The sequence below is a fragment of the Seriola dumerili genome, unplaced genomic scaffold, assembly GCF_002260705.1.
Source record: "Seriola dumerili isolate Sdu_G_001 unplaced genomic scaffold, Sdu_1.0 BDQW01000149.1, whole genome shotgun sequence".
NCBI lineage: Eukaryota > Metazoa > Chordata > Actinopteri > Carangiformes > Carangidae > Seriola > Seriola dumerili.
In genome coordinates this window covers 8,193,449-8,217,913 of record NW_019174404.1, presented here as the reverse complement: position 1 = coordinate 8,217,913, position 24,465 = coordinate 8,193,449, and the positions used below count along the sequence as shown (strand labels likewise).

The 24,465-nt window shown below is 44.0% G+C and overlaps 1 protein-coding gene across 5 annotated transcripts in view; it reads left to right on the top strand.

Annotated features, from left to right (window-relative positions):
* The first annotated feature begins 1,274 nt into the window (after positions 1-1,274).
* meis2 (Meis homeobox 2) overlaps positions 1,275-24,465 on the top strand; it is an 80,430-nt gene continuing 57,239 nt past the window's right edge. For all 5 annotated transcript variants that reach the window (XM_022750391.1, XM_022750389.1, XM_022750387.1 and 2 more), the window contains exons 1-7: positions 1,275-1,903; positions 2,406-2,632; positions 4,281-4,422; positions 4,752-4,802; positions 5,307-5,357; positions 5,954-6,103; positions 14,651-14,765. In XM_022750391.1, coding sequence (XP_022606112.1) covers positions 1,892-1,903; positions 2,406-2,632; positions 4,281-4,422; positions 4,752-4,802; positions 5,307-5,357; positions 5,954-6,103; positions 14,651-14,765 — 748 coding nt within the window. In that variant the 5' untranslated portion in view covers positions 1,275-1,891. The remainder of the gene's footprint in view (positions 1,904-2,405; positions 2,633-4,280; positions 4,423-4,751; positions 4,803-5,306; positions 5,358-5,953; positions 6,104-14,650; positions 14,766-24,465) is intronic.

The following is a 24,465-nucleotide window of genomic DNA, read 5'->3' as shown; positions in this document are numbered from 1 at the left end:
TTCATTTATTAACTCTTTTTCCTTTGTTTAAACCCCCCCCCCCCAAAAAAAACAAAACAAAACAAAACAAAAAAAACCCCCAGCTATTTCTGTAATCGACCCTGAGCAACTCTGCTTGGTATTTTGTTTGTTGGGGGAGTTTATTGACCCTCCAACAGTAGCCACAGCCCATCTCCCTGAGCGTGTGTCTGCTTTAATCCTAACCTGTGAATAATTAATTTCCACCATCAAAAATGTCACGGAGCCATAAATGGAGCCTTTATGTGAGAACCTATCAATACAGCCATGATGCCACATTAGCACTGATGGAGCTAAATATTAAAGGGGATAGATGGCCTGCTTCTGTTTTGTGCGTGAAAGTGCTCAGGCTCCAAAAAGAGCTCCACTGCAATCGATGGCCGGAGCGTTGCTCCTCCTCTAAACTTCAATCTCCTCACATGATTGATGATCTAGGGGAGCTTTGATAATTGACTACTCTGAGGTAAGGCACGGATTTCTATCAAGAGAGGGGATTGGACGAAAGAAACATACAAAATTACTTTCTCCACTTTTTTTTTTCTCCCTCCCCCCTCTTGGAAAAGTTCATTCAGGACTTAGAGGGGTGCTGCGTGTCGTTTAATTTGCTAAAAAGACCAGAGCAATAATTAGCTGTAAGATTAGGAGGTATTACTGAGATATTAGCCCACGTAGGCACACCGGCTTATAACCACAGAACAGATAACAAGTAAGCGTCATGCGCATCTATTAAATTCAGCATTCATAAGATCCTCCTGGTAATTTTACCTGAAGATGCCTTATAATCTTTTGTTTTACTTCTGTCACTAACTGTAAGGTCGGGAAATAGTTCAAATCGTCATTAATGTTTATTTCTGTTAATGTTCAGTTTTACCGTGCGTAAAAGTTTGGATGAGCCATGCGTAAATCTGCTTTTAAATTCTAAATCATACTTCATGCAGTTTAGTTCACTCAGTGTTATGTTCATTTCACTCAGAGCAGTTGCAACCTAAGTGTCCGCGCTGGTAAACCTTCCTCACTCAGCCTCTCTCTTGCTTTTCTTTAGGACTCTCCTCGGCGAAAAGGAATTGGGTGGGAGTTGGAGCTGTGTTGGTTTGGCTTTTACCCCCAGTGTGGAGTTGAAGCCGTCCCTGTGCCTCGCATATACTCTGCATATCACAAGATTTGGTCTCTCCTCTCTCTTTTCTGGAGCTGCTGTAGGACTGGCTATGGCCACCACTACTTCCGGGATCCGTCATTTCATTCGCCCACCGCTCGGCGCTGCGAACTGACTCTGTTTCTATAAGCAAGCTAGCAGCCAACCTGCCAACACTCGCTGACACTCACTCATCTCAGTCTCGCCAGATAGACGAAATACCTACGGGGGAAAAGAAAGGAAAGATCCGAGTCGCAATCTCTTAATTTCTCCAGCTTTTTTTCCCTTTTTTTTTTTACAGTGATAATAAAACAAGATAGCGATCTGGAGGCATTAAAGGAGACGCGGACTTGCGGGATGAAAACGGACTAAAAAGATTCGTCCTTCTCTTGAACATCATCACCAACCGTCATTCATTCATTACCTTGACAACCTCTGGCTTTGATTGACAGCTGGAGTGGCAAAAAGCCATGAGACACGACAGTTTAGTTACATGCAGGTTGTTGATGGGCCGATTGTAACCTTCACTTTGGCGCATTTTTTCTTTTTTTTCCGGGGAAAGAGGGAAAACAAGAAAAATTGCAAAACTCCCTGATGCTACGATTTCAACTGAACCACACTGGCGAATAGGAGAATTCGCAAAGTTGGTTGAAAAAGGAATCCTGCCACTAAATCACTTTCTAACCGGGACTGGGATATTAAATATACGACAGATTCAGGAGTTTATTGGAGCGCAGCCTGATGGCGCAAAGGGTAGGTTTTAAATCTCCTACACTTACCTGTTCAAATCCACTGTAGGGAGGCCCTCGTATCGCTAACCTCTTGTCGGCTGGTGGCAAATTCGCAAAGTATTCATATCAAAGCCGCGATATTTGACATTTTTGCAGCGCCCTTACTCTTCAAGCAAAGTGACAGCCTCTGCTTTTACCGACAGCCTCCACGACAGTCGTGGAGCAGTTTCACAGGAGACTCCAAACTAATTCGCTCTCTTCACTCGCCAAACTCTCTTTCGGGGAGCATCTAAGTTATAATGTTTTTGGTAATGACAAACCGTTTAACTCAGATAATATATGACACTTTTCTGCCGTGGCTGCAGCGCATTTCCTACAGCTTCTTAGTTTCTCCTTTGCCTGTATTCAAAATGAGACGGCAATCTTTTTTCTACTTTTCACATTTGTTTAAAAAAGAAAGAAAGAAAAAAAGGTAACCGGGCAGTCCGCGCTGACTTTTTTTTTTGCTCTGATTTTATCCCCAGTACGATGAGCTGGCCCATTACGGTGGGATGGACGGAGTCCCGGCGTCGATGTACGGGGACCCGCATGCTCCCCGGCCGCTTCCCCAGGTCCACCACCTGAACCACGGACCGCCGCTGCACGCCAGCCAGCACTACGGAGCCCACGCTCCTCACCCAAACGTTATGCCCACCAGCATGGGCTCTGCTGTCAACGACGTTTTAAAGAGGGATAAAGATCAAATTTATGGGTAAGGTTTTGCATGAACCAAATACGCCTGCATTCTGTAGCCTATATATATATACATATATATATATATATATATATTTCCCCCTAAGTTTTCAGCTTTTCTATAAGTTAGTTTAGTTGGGAGTTTCTCTCCCACCACTAAATTTAAATGGTGCTTTGTGCAGCATTGACCGCAATTTTGGAGCTCTATTGTTGGTCAGGGGAGTTTTGTTGATGTGTAATTTTATACGCATTGTAGAAGGCAGCGTCGAGCCTGCACTAAGTAAGAGTCTAAGCCTCGAGCTTGAAATACAAGCTATAAAATAATGTGCAAGCGCTCCGTGCACAGTCTTAAGCTTGGAAGTCACAGGCTGCAGGGAAGTGTAACAAAAACTATTTACACCGTCATGACAAATGTTCCACCTTATAAAGTTTGCTTCAATATTACAGAGCAGGATTATTTGTCTAACCTTAAACAGTCTCCACTCATTTAACTGTTCTCAATGATACAAGCAGAAACTTGTCATTTTTCCCCCTAATATTTGCAGTAACACACACACACACACACAGAGCGCGTCACAACGCACCATGAGTCTTTGTAATTCTCCTGTTGTGAGATTATTCTCTAAAAATGAAAGAACGCGCATCTACACGTTATAACTGACGACTGCAAACACCTTGAAAATGTTTTCACATATCGCTCACAAACACACCCACATAGAAAGTGCTATAATCCTCAGTGTATCATTTTAATCTTGGGTGTAGCAGAGTAAATCCACTCCAACTCTTTTACTCGCATTGTCACAAGTGGAACAGAGTTTACTTTCATTTTTGAACCGGCACAAACCTAAAGGACATAAATGAAGAAACTTAATGTCAGTTTTACGAAGTTAACCTGTAGAAATAGTCTTTTATTTTCTTAAGATTATAATTTATCTTTTTGAAAATTATTTAGGTGACTGTTTGTCTCGTGTTGATAGAAGAGTGAAAGTTAGAGTTTACGCATTTTTTTATTCCCCTCTGCTTCACTGTCATAGTTATAGGCCTGTGAGGGAAGAAACATTAAAGTCCTCGGTGGCTCAGAGCGTCTGTTGTGTAACTCTGCAAAATAATTTTTTCATTTCCAGTTTTTTTGCTCACTGTATAATTTCTCTAAAATCCCAGTGACCTCTGTTGTGTGTGTCAGTCCATGTTTTTTGTGGAGTTTTGTTGACTTCTGTGCCGTTTTTAGTTTGCACTGCAAGAAATGTCAGTCGATTAATGTCTCACTGAGTCTAAAATCCTTCTTTTCTTTTCTTTTTTTTTTTTTTTTTTAAACCGAGGACTTGAAATATTCCAGATGCGTCTGTTAACCTCGTCTTCAACTCAAAACGGCTTCTAAAATATTCCTATTCAATCCAGATATATTGTTTTAGTTGCTGTCTGCCTCATTTTGAGATGCGTTCACTTCCAGTAAGAGAAGTGTGTAAAAAAAAAAAACTACACAGCGGGGAAATAAGTAAAAAAAATCTCATCCAACTGTCTGATATTTTGGATTTGCTTTAGGAAAAGTCAGATTTATTTGGTAGCACTGAGGCGACAGATCTGCAGGTTGACATGGACATTTTTTGCAGTGGGCTTTGTGGAGCCGGTGTGCTGCTTGTGCTCAGGCTGTGTTTCCCTTCTTGCAGTCACCCTTTATTCCCACTGCTCGCACTGGTTTTTGAGAAGTGCGAGTTGGCGACGTGTACTCCGAGGGAGCCCGGCGTAGCAGGCGGCGATGTCTGCTCCTCAGACTCCTTCAATGAGGACATTGCTGTCTTTGCCAAACAGGTCAATTTTGCAATATTAAAAAAAAAAATTAATAATAATCACAATAATATATTTTGGATGTTGTGGCTGCGTCATGGCACATATAGTTTTCTGCCTGCTTCATGATTTTTGCAACAAAAACTTTTTTTTTCTTCTTTTGATAAAATGAAATAATAATAGTGTGTGTTCTCTGCAAAATTCATCCTTAGTGAAACTGTTGAAGTTGCATTATCAGGTTACATTCAAGTGTGAAAACACACATACACATACACACACACACACACACAGACACACACTCATCCCTCACATTTCATGCCAAACTAACTTTGACATTTGGTGTATTATTTTAGGTCCGAGCAGAAAAACCTTTATTTTCATCAAATCCAGAGTTGGACAATTTGGTAAGCGCACACTTTGACCCTCTCTGTCTCCCAGTAGTCGCCGCCTCGGTTGCGGTTGTAGGTGTAGGCTGCTATCTTACTCTGGCGTTGCTTTTTTTGGTGAGGGGGTGGTGGTGGTGGTGGTGGTGGTGGTGGTAGTGGTAGTGGTGGTGGGGTGGTGGACTCTGGAGTGTCCGCAGCATCACACAGTGAAATAAAGTGAACATATGATTCAAACTTCCGCACAGATGTCAGATCAGTTTTGAAGGGAAGCTGTGTGAGCACATTTGTCGCTGTCATTGTTCAGTCTTCCCATCTAAACTGACCCAGCTGTGACCAGTGTGTGTAGTGACTTATTAGACTAAGAGATTTCTTCTACAGTTTAAAAATATTTCTGGCTGTGGTGCACTCCATAGTGTCATATGACAAGGCGGATTATCACATCATATGTGTAAAAAGAAAAAAATATTAACCTTGTAAAAAAATGTTCTGATATGAATTTGTGTTTATTTTCTTCACTTCCAGATGATACAAGCCATACAAGTATTACGGTTTCACCTCTTGGAATTAGAAAAGGTAAATATTACACACCTTTATGTCCTTGTGGCAAACGCATGACGCCGCCTGCACTAACAGCCTGTATTGTAATGTAACTGATATTATTAGTATCCGGTGCAGGGTTGTGTGTATTAGCAGATGGACTATTTGAAAAAATATATAAATTGGGAAAAAAAGTTTCAGATTTTTCTCATTTTCATAAAATAAGCTTTTTTTAATTTTATTTTTTATTTCGCCAACTCTTTGTGCAGCTGCAGTGAATATTGATAGAATATGCTGGAGCCTCTTTGCTCACGTTGCACGTTGTTATTGATCCGCAGATTTAGTTTCAGCTTCTCATTATTTCTCCAGCTTACGGCATGCTCTTTATTATTATATTTTTGTGAGTGTGTGTGTGTGTGTGTGTGTGTGTGTGTGTGTGTGTGTGTTTGTGTGTGTCGTTCAACTTGTTGCTCCAGTCTCCTGAGAATAATAAGCACTGCAACAATTTCACTATTGTTTCCTCGCCGCCGATAATGCCCCTTAATTGGAGTTATTCTTGGACTGGCTGAAGCGTTTCCCCATCCTGAAAAAAGGTGTTTTCTTCCTTTTTTTTTTTTTTCCTCCCTCTGTAGGTGCATGAGCTCTGCGACAATTTTTGCCACCGGTACATCAGTTGTTTGAAAGGAAAAATGCCAATAGATCTAGTAATCGACGAACGGGATGGCAGCTCAAAATCAGATCACGAAGAACTCTCGGGATCATCGACCAACCTTGCAGATCACGTAAGTAACACAGGCTCTCTGTTATATTCCTCATATGTGATGTGCTGCTTTTCTTTTTCTTTTCTTTTTTTTCTTTTCTTCTCCGTGTCTGCACGAGTCTCTGCTGGTGAAAGAGCAAACCTGAGCATACAGGAATTTTCATGGGCAATGCATGTGAATAATCGACTATAAAAAAAAAAAAATAATAATCAGTTTTGTTTTAATGCCAACTTTTGGGCTACTTAGCTTCTGCTCAGCGTGTGACCCCGCTGTGCCATCAGTAAATAGAGCATGCTCTGTTCTGCAAGGAAAATCTGTCGATCGATGTTCTAAGGTCAAAAGCTAGATGTGATACAATAGACTGAGTTATTGTTTTAGTCTTTTGATTAGGGGCAGTCATGTGTGCATAATGCGTCCCTACTTGTGCTTGTGTGTGCTCGAGGTTTGAGTTAGTGTGTGTGTGTGTTTGTGTGTATTAGGGGGTGCGCGTGCGCGTGTGCAAATCGCTGTCGTGCATAATGGAGAGTTGCACGCTGAAAAGAGGCAAAAAAAAAAAAAAAAAACGGGAGGCAATTATCTGTTACGCAGGTTTAACGTTAAAGCAGGGTATCAGCGGTAAGCTTGAGCTTTAGGCCAATATTTAAAAAGAAAGGGGCTTTATTATTTGGGGCTGTGGGAGCTGGATATGGCCTGCGCGTATAAAGCTGTGGATTTTGCTGCAGAGGTGGAGAAAGTGGTAGCCTATTGAAATAGATCTCAGAGCTAAAGGCTTACCATCAATGTCAAGTTCACAAGGCATATGATGGTTCGTCTGGAGGGCCCTCCATTGCTGTTGATGTTAATGTGTTTAATTGTTTCGTATTGATTGCCGTGTGGTTTGCTCTGCAGTGGCTTTCTCCTCTGCTCCCCATTTTATGGCTGGAGGCTCCATAATGCTGAATTCAATTATATGCACCTGAAGTACAGAAGCTTTAAATTTGAAGATCGATGCCTTGGTTTAAATCGTGCATTTTCGGTGCAATAAACACAGACTCTCCTCGCTATATGGATTGAGCTGACAGTGTGTTATTGAGTTGATATCTGTGAATTATTGCGTCTTGCATGCATGTGATAAAGCTAATGTTTGGATGGAGGAAAAAAAAAGGGGGGGAGGGCGGCTATTGCAACAAAGTGACTAGTTAATATCTGTGCAGCACAAGGGCCAAGCCTATTAGGAATTAAAGCAGATTTAAGTGTTATGCAGAGTCACTGCGCTACATCTGTTGGGTCTGGCTATAGGCCTAATAGCAGTGGATTCCCTTTGAAAGCCCGTCGCGTTCACAGGGCCACGCAGCGCGCTTGCACAAGGTGAATTAAAACCTAATTAGACCTTAGATGCCGATGTTGGTTTGAGGAACGGTCAGAACGGCAATATTGTGGTCCTCCAACACAAGTGTAGAAATGAGGCATGCTGCTGTTTATATTGTAGAGATTAGATAAACTAGCCTGTTTAGTTTCATGGCAGATGGTTGATACTCAAGCCAATTTCCAATGGTGCCTCCAGTGCTCAGACACCAGCGTTGTCATCAGTCCACTTGTGAGAAATATTTTTGATAATTAGAAAATTAGATATGCCAATAAAGCAAATCAGGAGCAGCAATAAACAAAGAAGGCTGCATGACAAGCCATTTATCTTGGAGTCATTTGGACTGACCACCTCATTAGGTGTTTAAGTTTTGAGGGATTTATTTCACTTTTGTGGCACCAATGAACTTTTTATTATAGCCTACCTAACTGCTGGCCTGGGTTTGACAAAAGCAGAAGAGGGTTTTTTTTTTTCTTTTTTTCCTTGTTTGCTTTTAGAGCTGTGTCTGAGCTGAGAAATGACTTTAGTAGTGGAGGAGTACAGCACAATTATGGAAACATACACACTCCAGCTTATAGTTATTTTTTTAATAAATAAGAACACAATGTCTTATTTTTGTACAGTGTGTGTGTTTGATAGAAATAATATTTGCGGAAAGCGAAACTATGGAGGTTGAAATGTATACAGAGCAGTCAGGATCTGGAAGCCTTGTAGTAAATAGTTAACTTCTTCAGCTGTAATTTCCGTGTCCAATTAAAAAGAATCCAGCCTCGCATGCCTACAATGTGTTTTGAATATTGGAAACAATGCACAAAAATGCATTTGGCTGCAGAAGTGTACCGCTGGTTGGAAAGCAATTTCTGTCCTACTTGTCTTGATTTATTTATTTTATTTATTCATTTGTATTTGGCTCTGTTTTATTATTCATTTCTGTCCTTGCCTCTCAATGCGGAGAGGAAGGCGGTTTAATAGTTAGATATGCTAATTTATTTAGTTAGATTCTCTCACGTCCATTTTTCTTTGCTTTGATATGCATTTTTAATATATAGCCCTGGGCTACATCTCATTTGGTGAAAGTTGGTTTTTCTGGAGATGATGAGGCTCTTCACTGTGAAGGAGGCGGCCCATTGAGCTTGTTTTTATGTGTGTATGAGAGTGTGTGTGTGTGTGTGTGTGTGTGTGTGTGTGTGTCCCCTCTCTCTACCTCTTTCTGTTTCCCCTCCTCTCCCCTCCGCATACCTGACAGTCGAGCATAATAAGCGCAGTTTTATTTACACTTGAATGCAGCATTGTCTTAGAGATGATTGGATTATGGTATAGTGAGAGCGAGATGAGGTCTTGCTGACACTGTTGATTTCCCGTCTTCGCTTTCGGTGACTATCTCAACCATGTAGCCCACCCAAGGCTTCCTAACTCATCGCCCCTCCTCAGATCAACCCCATCCCATTTAAAAGAAAGAAGAAAAAAAAGAAGATGTTGTATTACACATGAAGGGTGATGGGGGGGGGGTGAAAAAAAAAAACACGGAGCGGTGTAGATTTGTAAACGGTTGGTACAGTGTGTGTGTGCTTGTCAATGGTTTGCTCTCTTGTCTTTTAATTAATGAATAAAATTTCTGTCTTTTCTGTGCTACATCCAATTAGGGAGGCAAATAGAATTAACGGAGTCTGAATATTATCTGTTCTAATGAATTAGCCTTTGTGTCTTCTCGTGCTATTGTGCCGCTTCTTCAGTCAAGCTTACATATTAACAGAAGGCTTTTCATTTCCTCTATGCATATGCATTATATGCCTCTGAAACTGTCTTTGGATTTCTGCATAGTTCTAGATTTGTTATACAGAATTTCTGGAGCATTTGCAGGATTCTGCGCTTTGTTTTGGAGAGCTTTCCTCAGGGAGTGATAGTAGTTCCCATAGAGGTTATGGTGTCGCTTATCTTGACTCTGCATGGCTGGAAAGGGAAAAAGAAAGGGGGGGGGGGACCTTTCTGTTTACATTTGATCCTCTGGTACAGGCTCAGGGCACAGTAGACCATTGGTTAGATATGGTGATGTCACAGGTTCTGTCAAGTAAAGCAATAGTTTGTCCTGTGCCCATGCAGTGATTTACTGTGTGTATCAGTGGAGATGGGGTGCTCAGAAATGTCCTGTTTCTGTATGTCACCGTGCATGGTGCAGCGCGCACGCAGCCCTCTGCCTCCGCTCTCTGCCTGTGGACAGCGAGCCCTCGGGCCGAGCCGGCGTGCTGAACCGTGGAATTTCTCTGTTCTGGAGGTGTTCTAATTCAACTAGCTTTGTTCTCCTCCTCGGGGACCAACTCTGTTTGGATCTCTCCCCCCCGCCCTTTCTCATGAAAACAGTGCATCGTTGACTTGGACCGCTCTGTCTGATCCACACAATTGTTTTGTGATGGTGGGATGTCTGGCCTTACATTTCCTATTTGATTAGTGTTCAGAGGCAGGGCCCCGTTGGCAGGCATATCTAATCATCGCTGCCGTGGCTGGAGAGAGGCGAGGCTCACTTGTTGCGTCTCTCACACACCCCTTCCTTCAACGGCATGCATTGCTGTAAATGACTGCAATGAAAAATAGTCACTCAGCATTCATTTTAAGACCATGACATACATGTATGTTGGCTCCCATTGAAATAAAACATATACAGTTAATTATAGCAGAGATATATATTTACATACTCATTTGAAAGCCCGTATTTTATAGTTATTTGTTATAGGGAATAAATGAAAGTAGAATTATCTGTAATGACTTGTCTGTTTTATATTTATGCCATTTCATATTTTGGATGTGTCATTTTGACGTGTGCCAAACCAATGAATCACAATAGTTGTCACATTTATTTTTTTTTTCCTTAAATTTAATCTCTTCTTTTTGGAGACATATTTTTACATGTAATGTGCCATTCACGATTGTAGAAAAAAAATAATAAATAAAAAGGTGGTTTGTTTTTGCCGCAGAGAAAGTTTTCAAGCATCTATACAATCACTAAATCCCTCATGTCTGTTAAAACATGCTCAAGTGAATTATTAGCTGCTGAATTAAAGACTCTTTATATTCAGGATAATTGAGGGTGTTGTAAATACTCAGCTTCTCAATAGAGTTGCACCTACACTTTTCCGAAGCGGCTGTATATAATTAGGCTCTCAACCCAACAAAAATGTGTGAGGAGTTTTTCTCTGTTTATGCCATGTGGCAAGATGTGTCTTGAAATGTCAGCTGGCTTTTATGATTTACGGCCCCGTGTGTTTCTGTTGTGTCAGCAATTCTGTTCATGTTCAGCACAGGATCCCTGTAGTTGCTCTTTGCAGTTCGCACTACAACATACAGTACAACATACACACACACACACACACACACACACACACACACACACACACACACACACACACACACACACACACACACACACACACACACACACACACACATACACATACACACATACACAAGGCTAGTCATTCCGAGCCTACCTTACACTGCTACTACATCTTCCCTTCCCTCCAGGTTCCTGGGGAATTTGAGGGAAATTCAATGATGCCGCTAAATCAATTTTATTTGAAATTCCTAGGGATGTAGGCAGAGTGCAGCGAGGGAAGTGAGATTGTGCCAGGCAGGTGTTTGTAAATGAGAAACAGGGGACAGGAGCAGAGGAGACAGCAGCATTCTCCTGCTCTCCTGTGGCCTGGCTGCACTACAAGCCTTCCTCCCCATATTGTCTCCTGCTTTTATATTAATTACAACTTGTATTATCAGCCGCCAGTTGCTAACCCCAGCAAACAGAAAAGGCTGCCCCTAGAGACCACGCTTCTTTTGTATCTTATTCTCTATCTAGTCCTATTGTGTGTGTGTGTGTGTGTGTGTGTGTGTGTGTGTGTGTGTCTGTATGTGTGCGTGTGTTCGTGTGTTCCCGCCTGCACATGTATGTGTGTTTGCTTGCTGGCGTTCTCCTCCTCCTCCTGGTAACACTGCTCTTTAACACAATTAGTGAAGAGCATGGAGTGAACCATGTTTGACTCCTAATTATGCCCAGCTTTAGGGAATAGTCACATGGGCTAGAGGCCTTTTTTTTTTCTTTTTTTTTTTCCTCTTTTGCTTCTTCCTCTATGTTTTTTCGAGGACTTCTTGTGTAGGTTGAAGAAGACTGTTTGGGTGACATGATTTTTTTTTTTACAACTTGTTTGAACTTTATCAGACCCACGGGGGTTGTGACAAAATGGTTGTGTGTGTTTGTGTTGTGCAGCGCGGTGTCTGATGATGCACACGCCGTACCTCAGAGAGGCCCACTAAATTATTCATGGGGAGGAAAGGCTGTTGCTTTTGTCGCCTCGTTGAGCGTGGAAAGTTAACGCTGTTGTTTTGATATTTGTTGTCTTGTTTTGCAGACGGGGTTATGAATGAGAGCTGACTTACAGGTATTACAAGAGGAGTGTGTGCTTCATTAAAAAATATCCACTGCATATCCAGTGGTCCCACTATCCACTGCTTCATTATTGTTCGGTCATGTAAAGTGCTGCGGTCTGCTTTTTGCCCTATAAGAACCGACCTAACAAAGCTTTATCTATATCCCTGCATACAGGCCCATTAAACCCACAGGGTAGCAAATCACAGCAAAATATCATTCCCTTTAACACCATTAGCTGAGGTGTCTTTGAATTTAATTTAGTGCCAGCACCATTAAAAATGACACATTACTCTGCAATGATAGCTAAATTAAGTCCTATCGATTCAGCTGTTGCATTAAAACCATGCTGTGGCCATAGCTGGCAAGTGTTAGAGAGAGAGAGAGAGAGAGAGGGAGAGAACAAGAGAGCGAGAGTGTGTGAGAGCAGCAAGCATAGTTTTTCAGGTCTGTCTCGCGTCTTGTCGGCAGTGGGTGTCTCATTGTGAGGAAGTAGAACCCAGTCATTTTCTTCTCTTGGAACAACAACAGCCCGTTCCGAGTGCACAGAGCCCAGCTCTGCTTAAATACATTATGCACTCAGGGAGTCTGGGATTTTTTACCTCTTTCTTCCTTCCCTCCATGTTCCATATGACAAAGACAAAATTAGAGTGTGTGAGAGGTTTGATGGGCTTTTCCCACATTATTGATTTTACTCAGGCTGTGCTGAGAATAACAGAAAATGACTATAACATCAGACCTTGTTCTGGTAAAGTATACCATGTGTTGATCAGTGGCCCAGAGAGTGAACACATCACAATCACCCATCCCTCTCAGAACAGGGACACTTTTACCTTCGCTCACTCTGGAGGGCTAAAGCCCACGCATGGGCTATTGTTCGCCCTGTCTTCTTACCCCTCTTCTGAGTAATTCTCCAAGCTCTTTATCTGATTGCCATTCGGTGAACAGCTGACGCTGAGAGGGCCTTGAGTGGAGCGGAGGGTCTGAAGGGCCTTGTGTGTTTCTGTCTGCTGTTTTCAGCTCCAAGCTGTTTAAGAAAACAGCCCTCCTTCCCCAAAAAACTTAGCAGATAAAAGGGCCTCGCTCACAGGCATAGCAGCAGCCTCGCCTCCACAGCAGAACAAGCAGCAGCACATCAGGACTGCGCACCCAGGGGAGCTTCAGCAGCCGCTTGTCTTATAGCCTCTGTATCCCTGCAAACCTCCACTAGTCTCCAGGCCCTATCCTGTCTGTCCTCCTCCAGTACAACTCACTCTGACTGGAGCTACAAAGCAGGCAGGCAGGCTCCTCTCTGGCGGCAGCTGAGGGAAAAGAAGTTCATCAGGAACACTACTGAAGTTAGACAAAATGGTAAAAACGGTCTCTTTCTTGGAATATTCTGTGGCGTGTACATTTTCCCTCTGCTTTCGCATGTATATATGTGTGTTTGTGTGTGTTTGAGGAAGGGAAAAAAAAAAAAAAAAAAAAAAACCCTAGCGGGAACTGAGAAGTGGGTTGAGGTTTGTGGGAAGCCTTGGTGCAGGCCTGTGTTTGTTTGGCTTGGGCCCTGCACAAGGGGCTGCCTCTCTCTCGGGCCCCGGACAACGTTGGGCTCACGTTTGCCAACATTTTGTCATCGTGCTCAGGTGACATGTTAAATTGGGAAAGACTAGCTCGGGGTTGTGTGCGATATGAAGCCGTATCAACTCTGTGTGAGAGGCTGTTTGGAGTGTTGATTCGATTGAGCCTGTGCATTTGCGGGCGCGAGTGTAGTAAATGACGTGATCGGTCTGTCCCTCTATTGCCTGAATGGCAGAGGAAATTCCACCTCCAGCCTGCCTTCATGTGGCACTGATAAAGCCTTTCCTGTACAGTAGAAAATCCTGTTTCCCTGTGTGCACCGACAGGGCAGTGGGAATGACCAGGAAAGAGGGGAGGATGAGAGAAAATGAACTGTTAGAAGGAGGGAAGGAGAAAAGAAGGGCGCCTTAAAAGCTATGAATTTGTTTATGGACATTTCTTTGAAGTTAGCCAACTGAGATTTAACACTCTTTTCAGCATGTGTTTGTATATATAAAAGTGAGTGTGTGTGCATATGTGTTTATACTTTTTGCTCTATTATGTCATTAGCATGTGTGCGTAAGTGTATGTCTGCGAGCCTCTGTGGGCGTGTGTGTGTATGACAGTGTGGGCGTGTACGCATTTTTGGCAGATTAGCAGGAGAATCACTGTCATATCTTATTTTCATTTCTGACAGTGGTAATGATTAATGGTGGCTGTGGTGTGTTTGGACTTTTTACCTCTATATTTCTCACTTGACACGGAAGTCTCAATTGGTATCGTATAAACGAACTCCACTGGGCTCTGCCATATGTGTTTAGAAAATCACTCACAAGTGCTCTACTTGCAACGTTCAAAATCAAACGCCACATTAACAGTGCTGCGTTTTGCTCTCATGCATTAATGAAACACTTTGATTACAGTGTTTTGACTTATTGCCAGCTGCTTTAGTGCATTCGCTTCTTTCTGTTCATCTATTATTATAGTGGCATCGCTGATTGTCTGCTAGCTGGGAAAATAGGCGGCGGGGCTCTTCGCCTTGCCAGGAGAATGTAAGCAGGCCAAGGACCCTCACAGTGCCTGTAGACTCTTACAGATGTCACTCTCACGTTTCCAGCATATTCATATGTTCTCTCTCCCCCCCCCCCCCCCCCGTTACTCCCCCCTTTCCTGCTCTCTCTGCTCCTGGTTTGCGGTTTGGACGGGGAATGTGGATGGATGCACGGATGGATGGATGGATCCCACGCTCGCTTTCTCTCTTTTCAAACCTCAGAACCCAGCTTCCTGGAGAGACCACGATGACGCCACCTCCACACACTCAGCCGGCACACCGGGGCCCTCCAGCGGGGGACACGCTTCACAGAGCGGTGACAACAGCAGCGAACAAGGTGAGCCAGCACAGACGTGGTGGACACGCACACTCTCTCTCTCTCTCACACACACATACATACATATACATACACGCATGCCCTTGTGCGCTCAAGCACTAACACATAAACATACATAGATAAAGCCACAGATCCATGCAGGACATATTAATCTTCATGCATGAGAAGAGTTGCCAACACTTCACTTTAACCCTGTCTAATGTGAGACCTACAGTGAATAGATGGCACATCTCTCTACACACAAACACACCAGTCCTGCCTCTTCCACATTGGATTATCCCGTTTTTTGACTGGCGTCCATGTAAACACATAGTCACACCTAAAAATGAACACGCTTATCCACTGTTACACTCACGTGCAAATACGAGCAGCAGCCACTGTAATGCACCAACCTAGTAAAGGGCTTTCCAAAACGTTGCTATTTAGAGAGCTGAACAAAAGCTGGTGATTAATAGTATATTTCTGCCAGTTCTTGCTTGCATTTAAACCATATTAACTTTGCTCTTGCACAACAGCCCCTAATTATGTCTCAGAGAGCCTTGTGTTATCTAGTACGCGACCTGCCAAGCTGTAATAATGCATTTCAAAACAAATGCATTTGAATTTGTTACAGATAGTGTGTGTAAGTCACAGCTATCTGCCTTGTGTTTTTGTCACGGTCTGTCTCAATTTTGACATGTAAATGTTCAAAAAGCATAGGCTGTTAGAGGAATTTAGAGGTGAGGCCAAACATCAATATGTCGTGAGGTTCAAATTGTTTATTAAATGCAACTGCTGCCTGAACTAAGAGAACAGATGATGAGCTCTTGGCCTTTCCTGTCTTGTTTTGAATGCACCAAGATCTCCTTTCACTGGCGGCAAGAGTGTGTGTGTGTGTGTGTGTGTTTTTGTGGGTCTCTTTCTGTATCTGTGCGTGCCCTCTGGCAGTGTCCAGGGTTTTGCATGAAATTTCATCACGCCGTCTCCACACACAAACACACTCAGACACTCTCATACACACTTTACACACGGCTCTCTCGCAGAGTGGAGCCGCTCGCTGTTGCCCGTTCGAGGCTATCATTTTGCCGATAAGCGATCAAATGCATCGATGGGATACCGTTGTCTGTGGTGGGGCTGTTTAAATCATCTTCTCCTCTTCAGACAGAAAAGCGGCAGTTGCAGCTTCTCAGGGCATTACTGACCACAGAGCGAGGGCCGCAGCAGACCTCTGTGGTTGGCCGTGTCAGGGCTAGTTGGATCACAGGCTGTTGTCAGGCCAGTTGGAGAGGGGGAAGACGATGATAGCTCGGCCTTGGCTGAGCAACAGGATGTGTCTGTCCAAGCAGAATGAAGGAATGGCTTACAAAAATGTGACACTTAATTGATCCTGGTAGGGATACAGTAATTCTCCAGGGTGCAGTGACAGATACAGAACAGTCTCTTGCCCCGGGACACTTCAGCCGTTCAGATGACGCTGGGCTTACTCTCACTCAGCCTGTATAAAGGACATTATAAACTTAAAAAAAAAAAAAAAAAAAAAGAAAAAGAAAAATCTGATCAATTGCAGTAAATCAGGTGATGGATTTTCTGATATGGAAGTAATAATATTAGATAAAACACTGTATGATTGCAGGTCAGAAGACAGAGCATAGGTAGAGTTATTTCACTCCTTTTTGCAATTGCAAGCAGCATGGGAGATGAAGACTGCAGGAACAACAGAGAGAGAGAGAGGGGTGGGGGGGTGGATGAGAGAAAGAAATGCACTGCCTATTGATTATCTTACACACATAAGTACAAGTGACCTGTAATCCACAGAGCACTTATCGACTCCTCTCCCCACCGTATCCAGTAACAGCGGATCAATACGGGCCAAAGACAGTTACGGTACAGCACCGTGCACTGGGCCAATACAGACTCAGGTCTAGATCAGGGCCAGAACCCGACCCGCGCTGGAGAGTGCTAAACGCTAGATCCGCCAGCTCACAGCAAAGGCGGAGGAAGCAGCATAGAACAGAATCAGAGATTTACAAGAAGAGCTACTGAAGTACAGAGGTGCAAGAGTGGAGAAGGTGAAAGAGTAGACAGAGCGAGAAAAAGGAAAGAGAGGCAGAGAAAGAGAGAGAGAGAGAGAGAGGGCAGCTGATTTAATGGTCTAATGAGGCCGTCCTCCAGCCAGTTGTTTTGTGTGAGGCATGCTCTGACCTTTCGCTCCGCTCGGGAGCCCTGCCGCCTCATTTTTCACATTCTTGCAATTACGTTAACGCTTGAAGCGCTCGCTGACTCCCCGACTCTGGCCGCCCTTCCATTCTGACAGAGCCTTCCCTCCCCAACCTCTCCACCTTTCCCTCCTCTCCTCCACTCCACTCCACTCCACGCATGAACTCGCCTCCTATCTCAATACATTTCCACATAAAATTTGTAGTCCACACTCTCAAGTCCACAGAGAAAATGTGAAATGTGTGCTTCACTTCAGTAATGGGGTCTTTAACAGCTTGGCCCCTGTTAAAAGGGGTGACGATGTGGATCAGTTGAGGACGGCAGAATAGATGGGAGAGATTGAGAGCGAGGAGGAGAGAGAGAGAAAAGAGTGCGTGGGACCAACAGTGCTTTTTGGCCCCAGCTGCCAAGAAAAACATCAACTTTCTTCCCCCATTTTTCCATCTTGAAAGGTGTGTTGTATGTGTGCCTGTGGCTTGAAAAACATTTACCTCGAAAATTGATCCAGAAGCATCTATGTGTTGAATATGTGACTCCAGTCCATTTCTCCCAGAAATGGTGAAGCGTTTTTGACAGTGGCCAAGTCAAACTGTCTCGAGGAGTAAAAAGTTTTAACTTGTTTCTTCCTTTCTCTTTGCCTTTGGCTGATGTTAGGGGTTGTACGATAGAATAAAGTTCAATAACACGCATTTTATAAAAAGTACTGTATGTGCAGTCGTACGGCACTCTCTGTGGACAGAATTCACTTCCACAATCTCCAGCTTGTATCTCAGCACCGAGCATTGTTCTGAACCGGTGCCAAAAAACAATTTAACAAGTGCGCAAATATGTATTGCCCCTCTTGTGGAATAATTTATTGTCAAGCAGTAAACCAAGGTGAAGCATGCTCATAGCTGTCAGTAAAGATTGCCAGTTAAGGTTCAGACACATATGAAAAAGGTTTCGGTACAATACTCAGATCTGCAACCTCTCCCCTCCTGCCGTACTTAACAGACATTTTTTTTTCCCTTTTTCTCAGAATTTCCCTCCAAAAAAAGAAAATATGAATTATCACCCTCAGGGCAAATTCTGCACTCTCACCTACTGACTCTGAGAGAGTGACTCCCTATGTTCTGGCTAGATAAACAAATATCAGCGGTTAAAGGGAGATGGTTCAGAAGGTAACGCACAATAACTCCCATTGGCTCTGCTTGCACATCATTTTGATTAACAGTCCTTTGGAGCTCCTCCAAGCTTATCTAGAAACATCAAAAACATCAGTTGCAGGGAGTTAAACTTGATGAATGTGCGTGCCTTAAGATAGCACTCGTTTCCAAGCAGGTGTCCGTAATATGTTAAACACCCAAAGTGCGATGGAGCAGCATGATGAAATCCTCTGCACGTTTGCCCACACCAAACACACTGCACGCAGTCATGAACGGTAAATCCCCAACACTGATTCAGCACGGTAGGTAACGCTTTGCCCCTCCTTGCTGTGCGTGCATATATGTGTGTGTGTGTGTGTGTGTGTGTGTGTGTGTGTGTGTGTGTGTGTGTATGTGTATGTATGTATGTATGTGTGTATCTGTGTATGTGCGTGTGTGTGCGTGCGTGCGTGCGTGTGTACGCATGCTTCAGCTCCAGTCCACACTTGTAATTATTAGCTATGCATGAAGACCAAATCCACATTGACATGTTGAGTGGGTGAGCAAAGGGGCTTTCTGTACAATTCCCTGATTCTACTGTAGATGGAAAGGGCTGAACAGAAGAGAGGAGAAAGCATTTTGTACATTTTCTCAGCAATTGAACAATCCCCACGCTCTGCGGATAGACAGACTCCCCAGAGAGACCGAGAGAGGCAGAGATGGAGAGAAAGGGAGGAAGAGAGGGAGAGCTTGAGTGTTCGGCTCCAAGGGAGCATGCTGCGCTTGATGGAGTTGTGGTACATTTGTGTGCGTGTGTGTGTATGTGTGTGTGTGTGTATGCGTGGGGAGTGTGGTGAGCTCCCTTGGCCTCGGCTGGGGGCCCCACTCAGCAAGGTCTTTGTGGTTGAGCTCACTAGAGTGGGGTCATTCCTGGCGGGGACACGACACCCCGCGTCCGCTCAGAGAGTCCCCCCAGCATGAACAAGGCCTGTTGAATCTGCCATTTTCCACACCTTTTTTTTTTTTTTACGGCTACAATTAGGGCTCAAAACGACCCAAAAAAGAAGAAAGAGAAAGAACAAAAAACATGAAACCACAACAGAGAGAACTCCACAATCTCTGCTAAACGCAAGATGGAAGTCTTGTTGCATTTTAGTAGCTTATATCCAAGCTCTGGAGTGATCAGCGAGGTGTGTCTGTGCACATAAAATATGCCGTGTGTGTGTGTGTTGCGTGTGTTGCGTGTGTTGTGTGTGTGTGTGTGGGCATGCATGTGCATGTGTTAGCTGGTTCCCTCTAAGTGCCTGTTAGAGTTTAATTTAGTGTAGTAATTAAAGCTGAACACTGGCCTATAAACAACAGATAAACAATAAAGCAGACCCAAGCCCTGCTGTTTCATGGCTCTCACTCCCAGCTGTTGGAGCACTGATAATTTTTACACAGTGCCCCCACCTCACCGCAACACAATGCTGAAGCAACAAGGGTGTGTATGTGTTGTAAATGTGGGCATGGGTATATTTTAGTGTGTGATGGCAGAGGCCGAAACAAAAGAAAAAAAGGCCAAAGAAACACATAAACACACAGGATATGTCCACTTCCCCTCTCGAAAGAAAACACAGGGAACCGCAGAGAAGCAATCAGAAAGTGTAAGAGGAGTACAGTCCGCCTTTAACAAAACCAGCTCGATGGCAACAGCGTTCACATAAACATTAAACCAAGTGCGGCCATAATGCGCAATCAAACCTGTACTTTGTAGTACCTCGCTATCAGTGACAACAAGTGGAAGCAAGCTGCACTCCAATGGAAAACAAGCTAAAGATACAACTGTTAATTGAGGATAACAATGCTACAGTGTTTCTCAATGAGCTACTGTGTGCAATTTTTAGCCTTGTCACTACATGTCAGCCCCATGTTAGTCAGGTGCCTGTTGTGAAAACAGCGCAGTATGTCTGTCTGATGGTTTGTTGGGAAGGGGTAGGGCCATTGTTGAAAGCTGAGAAGAGTTGCTGTGGAGGAGGAGAAAACACGGTACGGAGGGGATACTTTCATGATCCCATTAGCATAAGAGAGGCTAAATTATTCATGCGGAGTGCTTAATCTATAGGGAAAAGTATAGTTAATGCACATAGTTTTAAAATGGATCTCTCCCTGCCTCTGCTCTAACACCAGATTCTTGCTGGATTCAGCATTCGCGGGCATTTACGGGAACGGCTGTCACTCTCTCCCCTTGCATACACACGCATAGACATAGTATGTGTGGGCATATGCGCACCCTTGCCTAAGCGCTGCTGCACTTCAGGCTGTTTCAAGGGGCTCTGCTCTCAGGCTCATCCCCACTCTCCATAAGTCCCTTTCTCATCCTTTCTCTCTCTCTCTCTCTCTCTCTCTCTCTCTCTCTTTCCATTTATCCCTCCATTTCTTTCTCTCTCTCCCACCCCCTTCCTCTCTCGCAGCCTCCCTCACACTCCTCTCCTCACTCACCCCTCTCTTTCTCGCTCTCAGTACCGCAGACTACCTGGCCCTCATCCAAAATGTGATTAAAGAGAATGATCAGCTCCCTCAGCTCCCTCCTTCCTTCCTCCCTTCCGCTCGCTCTCTCTTCCTTTTTTCTGTCTCTGTCTTTCTTCTGACCCTGTGTTGCGTTCTTACGTGTCTATAGATCATGAGAGAGAGAGAGAGAGAGAGAGAGGCAAAAAAAAAAAACACATGAAAACAGCGAAAGAAAAGGAACGGTAAAAGGATGAGGGCTGCCAGTAGAGTCAGCTCCTCTTCCAGTAACAGTCCTATACCCACAACATCACCACCACTCTGCCCCTCCATCCACAATGCGGCTCAAGCTTTCCCACTCTTCCTCTTATCGTCTCCTTTCCCCTCCTCTCTTTCTCCCTCGGCTCTGACTGGGGCCTGGTCCCTCTGGTCCATAATCATGAACAGGCCCATGGCGCGACCCGGCCCAACCCAGCCTGGCCCAGCTTGGCCAGGAACTGGGTCCTACACAGCAGGAAAGGCGCATTAACTGGGTCAGCCTAATGTGCAAACTAATGTTTGGAGAACATAGGGAAAAAATTACCCAGATTATTCTGACAGCAGCTGAGGAGAATGTCTGTTTTGCGCCATTAAGGGAAAGCTTGGGGGAAATGTTTTTTTCTTTCTTTCTTTTTTTTTTTTTTCTTCTCTTTCTGTATTTCTCTGAGAAGTAGATGAAGACCAGCTTATCTGGAAGTGAGCTGAGCATAATTAAAAAGCAGAAAAGGAAACTGTTGCAGGGAAGTAATCATGATTGAACTACAGTAAAAGGAGGGGAGTGACTTTCTCTTTCTTCTACCCAAAGGCATGGGCCAAAAACAAAGACAGAGTGCAGTGCTGTTGTATCAGTTCATTATACTGTGGTTTTACACACCCATGTTCCGCTGCTGATTACTCTAGTGTATGTAGTGATGATGAGGAGTGCACTGGGGTCTGATGTAATATGACTAAAAGGGATTTGAGCATGTGCCCCATAGGGCATTTCCACGTCCATTAATGCTGCCGCCGCTGTATTTTCACAAGGACGACAGTGCGTCGGTTCTTTAAAGGGAGAGTGTTTTCCCAGGAAATTTTCTGTCTTGTTTCAGCAAGCTAGCCTGAAGGGGGTCAGCCTAGAAGTCACCCTTAAGAGGTGATAATCCAATTGCTCTAGTCCGCACCAGATTTGTTTTCCCCTTGTCTGGCAGTGTGTTTGTGTGTGTGTGTGTGTGTGTGTGTGTTTACAGAGAGTGTAAGCATGCGTGTGTGAATGTAATAGACATAGAATGGGAAAGCAGAGGCAGCAAGATGCCACCGGTTTCTTCTGTGTCCAACCCCGGGCCCCACTCTAGATCAGAGAGGGGTTACGGAGGCCAAGTCTGTCAAAGGCACACCTGCAGGGAAACTCCAAAAACCCTGACTGCCAGCTTACACAGACCCGTTTAAGGTGTGCTTATTTGGAGTTTAACCCTGACTTCAAATGTCCTTTCCCTCTCTCCCCCTTTGTGTTTGACCAATGGGCCTTGTGCTCTTTTACTTTCTTTCCTTTCTTCTGCCTCCCTTGGCTCTTTAATCTCTTCCACCACCCCCACCCTCCCAATTCTCCTCCCCCTAATGTCCGAACCCCACATCCCAGCGACAGTCCCTCCCAAAAGACAGCACGCGGTTGGGTAGAATGGCTTAGCATGGCCAGCCGTGGCGCGTTCACTTGCTGTGTGGTTTTCCATTTGTGTAAACCAGGGCTTACACACTGAAGCATATTTGGAACTGAGCAGAGCAGCTATACCCTACAGGTAGTGCTTTAACCATGCTGCCACCGTCCAAGAGAGTGGGAGGATGATAAAGGAAGTGTGTTACAATCCGAGTTCTTCCCCTCTGCTGCTGATTTTCACGCGCACATCTTTCACGTTTATGCAAAGCTTTTGAGGGCATTATGCAAGATAAGCTCATTTTCTAGTCTGATTCCCACTCTAGTACATGCTTTAATGACTCTTAAAGCTAAGGGCTGCTTTTTTAGGCATAATAGCAGTCCCGCGGTCTCTCGGTTTCCATGTATCCAGAGTGCTTTTTCCACACCTGATCACTTTTGTTCACCCATTTTATGGCTATTGGGGAGCAGGCGGAGGTGAGCGATTTGACAGTGGTTAGTGCCATGAGCCCTAATGTTTATTGGTAGAGAGCGTCTAATAATTTTTGATTACCCCAGAGGAGGTATTAGCCATGTTAGTCAGCAAGGATAATTTCTTATTTACATGCCCCAAGCAGTGAACACTCTGAAGGAACACTGGGGCTAAATGCGCAACAAAACGAATCAAACATGCCAAACGAGATGCTCCATCCTGGCTGGCTGCAGGGCTGAAGCTGAGAAAACCTTCATTATGCATTTACCATAATTCATTTAGAGGGTTATCAATTTGCAGAATACAGAGGAGATGTTTGGAGGGGGAAGCGAGAGCACCATATCAAACGAAGGAAGAGAAAAAGGAACAAGGAAAAGCGAGATGAAAAGGAGTGAGATATACAAGCGTAGCTCAGTGCCTGGATTTTGAAAATGTTGTTCCAATTACACACTTTTCCATGTTCTGAGGCAGAACTTGCATGTTAAATGCTGCAATCTCTTCTCTTTTACCAGTGTTACCCTCCGCCCCCTAAAAAAGCAGAAGCTGATTTCCCTTTAATGAAAGCCGTTTGGCTCAGGAATTCTCTTCTCTACAATTTTTGTTGAGATTGAGGCTACACAGAGATGTTCTAGTTCAAATATTGCCTTTCTGTTCATTTAGGGTCGCTCTTTGTTTGGCTTCTGCCCTGCTTACTCAAGGGCTTCTTGTATCTGTCTCTCAGTGTGTATTTCAGGACAGTTAGCCTACTACATGTTTTCATTTTTCTCTCCTGGCAACACAAACTGAGCAAAGAAAAAGACCTTTAAAAGCATCTTTCCCTCTGCCATCAGGCAGGGATGACTAAGGCCCCATTAGAACAATTGGAGGAAACTTAGGGAGACGGGGAGTGTTTAAAAGAATGAAAGCAGCCAGAAAGCAGTACTATCTTGTGATAACCAGCGCTTTCTTTCATTATGTAAACACAAAAACCTCCACCTTGGAAAAATTGCTCTCACTCTATAGCTTCATTGAAAAACAAAACAATGAAAACAGAGAGGTAGAAAAAAAGTGAGACAAAAAAAGAAAAAACATTTAACATTTTCCAAAGTGAGGGGGGAAAAGCTGCATTGTTTAGTACAAATGCTTACTCCCAGGGATGCAGTCCTTAGACAACTGAGTGTCTGCAGGAGACATCTGTGAAGCCTGACCTTGTGACCCCGGAAAGAATGCTCTTAAGGTGGGGGGAAAACTGCCTTTACCACTGCATCATGGCCTACAGGACAGCCCAGCAGCAGCACAACAAACACAACCTCTACAGAAAACAACAACACAACACACAAACAGTCGATGAAAGAAAAATGAGAATGAGGTGGAAAAAAAAAAACAAAAAAAAAACATGGAGAGAATTGGAAGGAGAGAAAAGAGTGATAAGAAAAAGCAAGAGAGACGGAGAATAAGACGGCGAGAAGGAAATAGGAGGTGGATAATAACTACAGAAAACACAGATGGACTTGGTGTGAATTGTGCCTCACAGGCCTGGCTGTCTCTTACTCCTTTGGCCCCCCATGAGATCATTTTCATCCTTTATGAGTCAAAAGGAAGCCCGGTTGAAAATGAGAGGTTACACAAGCCAGAGCCCAAGCCCCTCGGAGTGAGAGAGGAGAAGATCCCTGCTGCAAGGGCCCTGCTGCTATTCAAAGCACCTGCCATTGTGTGGGCGCCCATCCAGGCCTATTGTTGTGCAGAAATTAGTCGTGCTCCCTTTGGCTCCCTTCG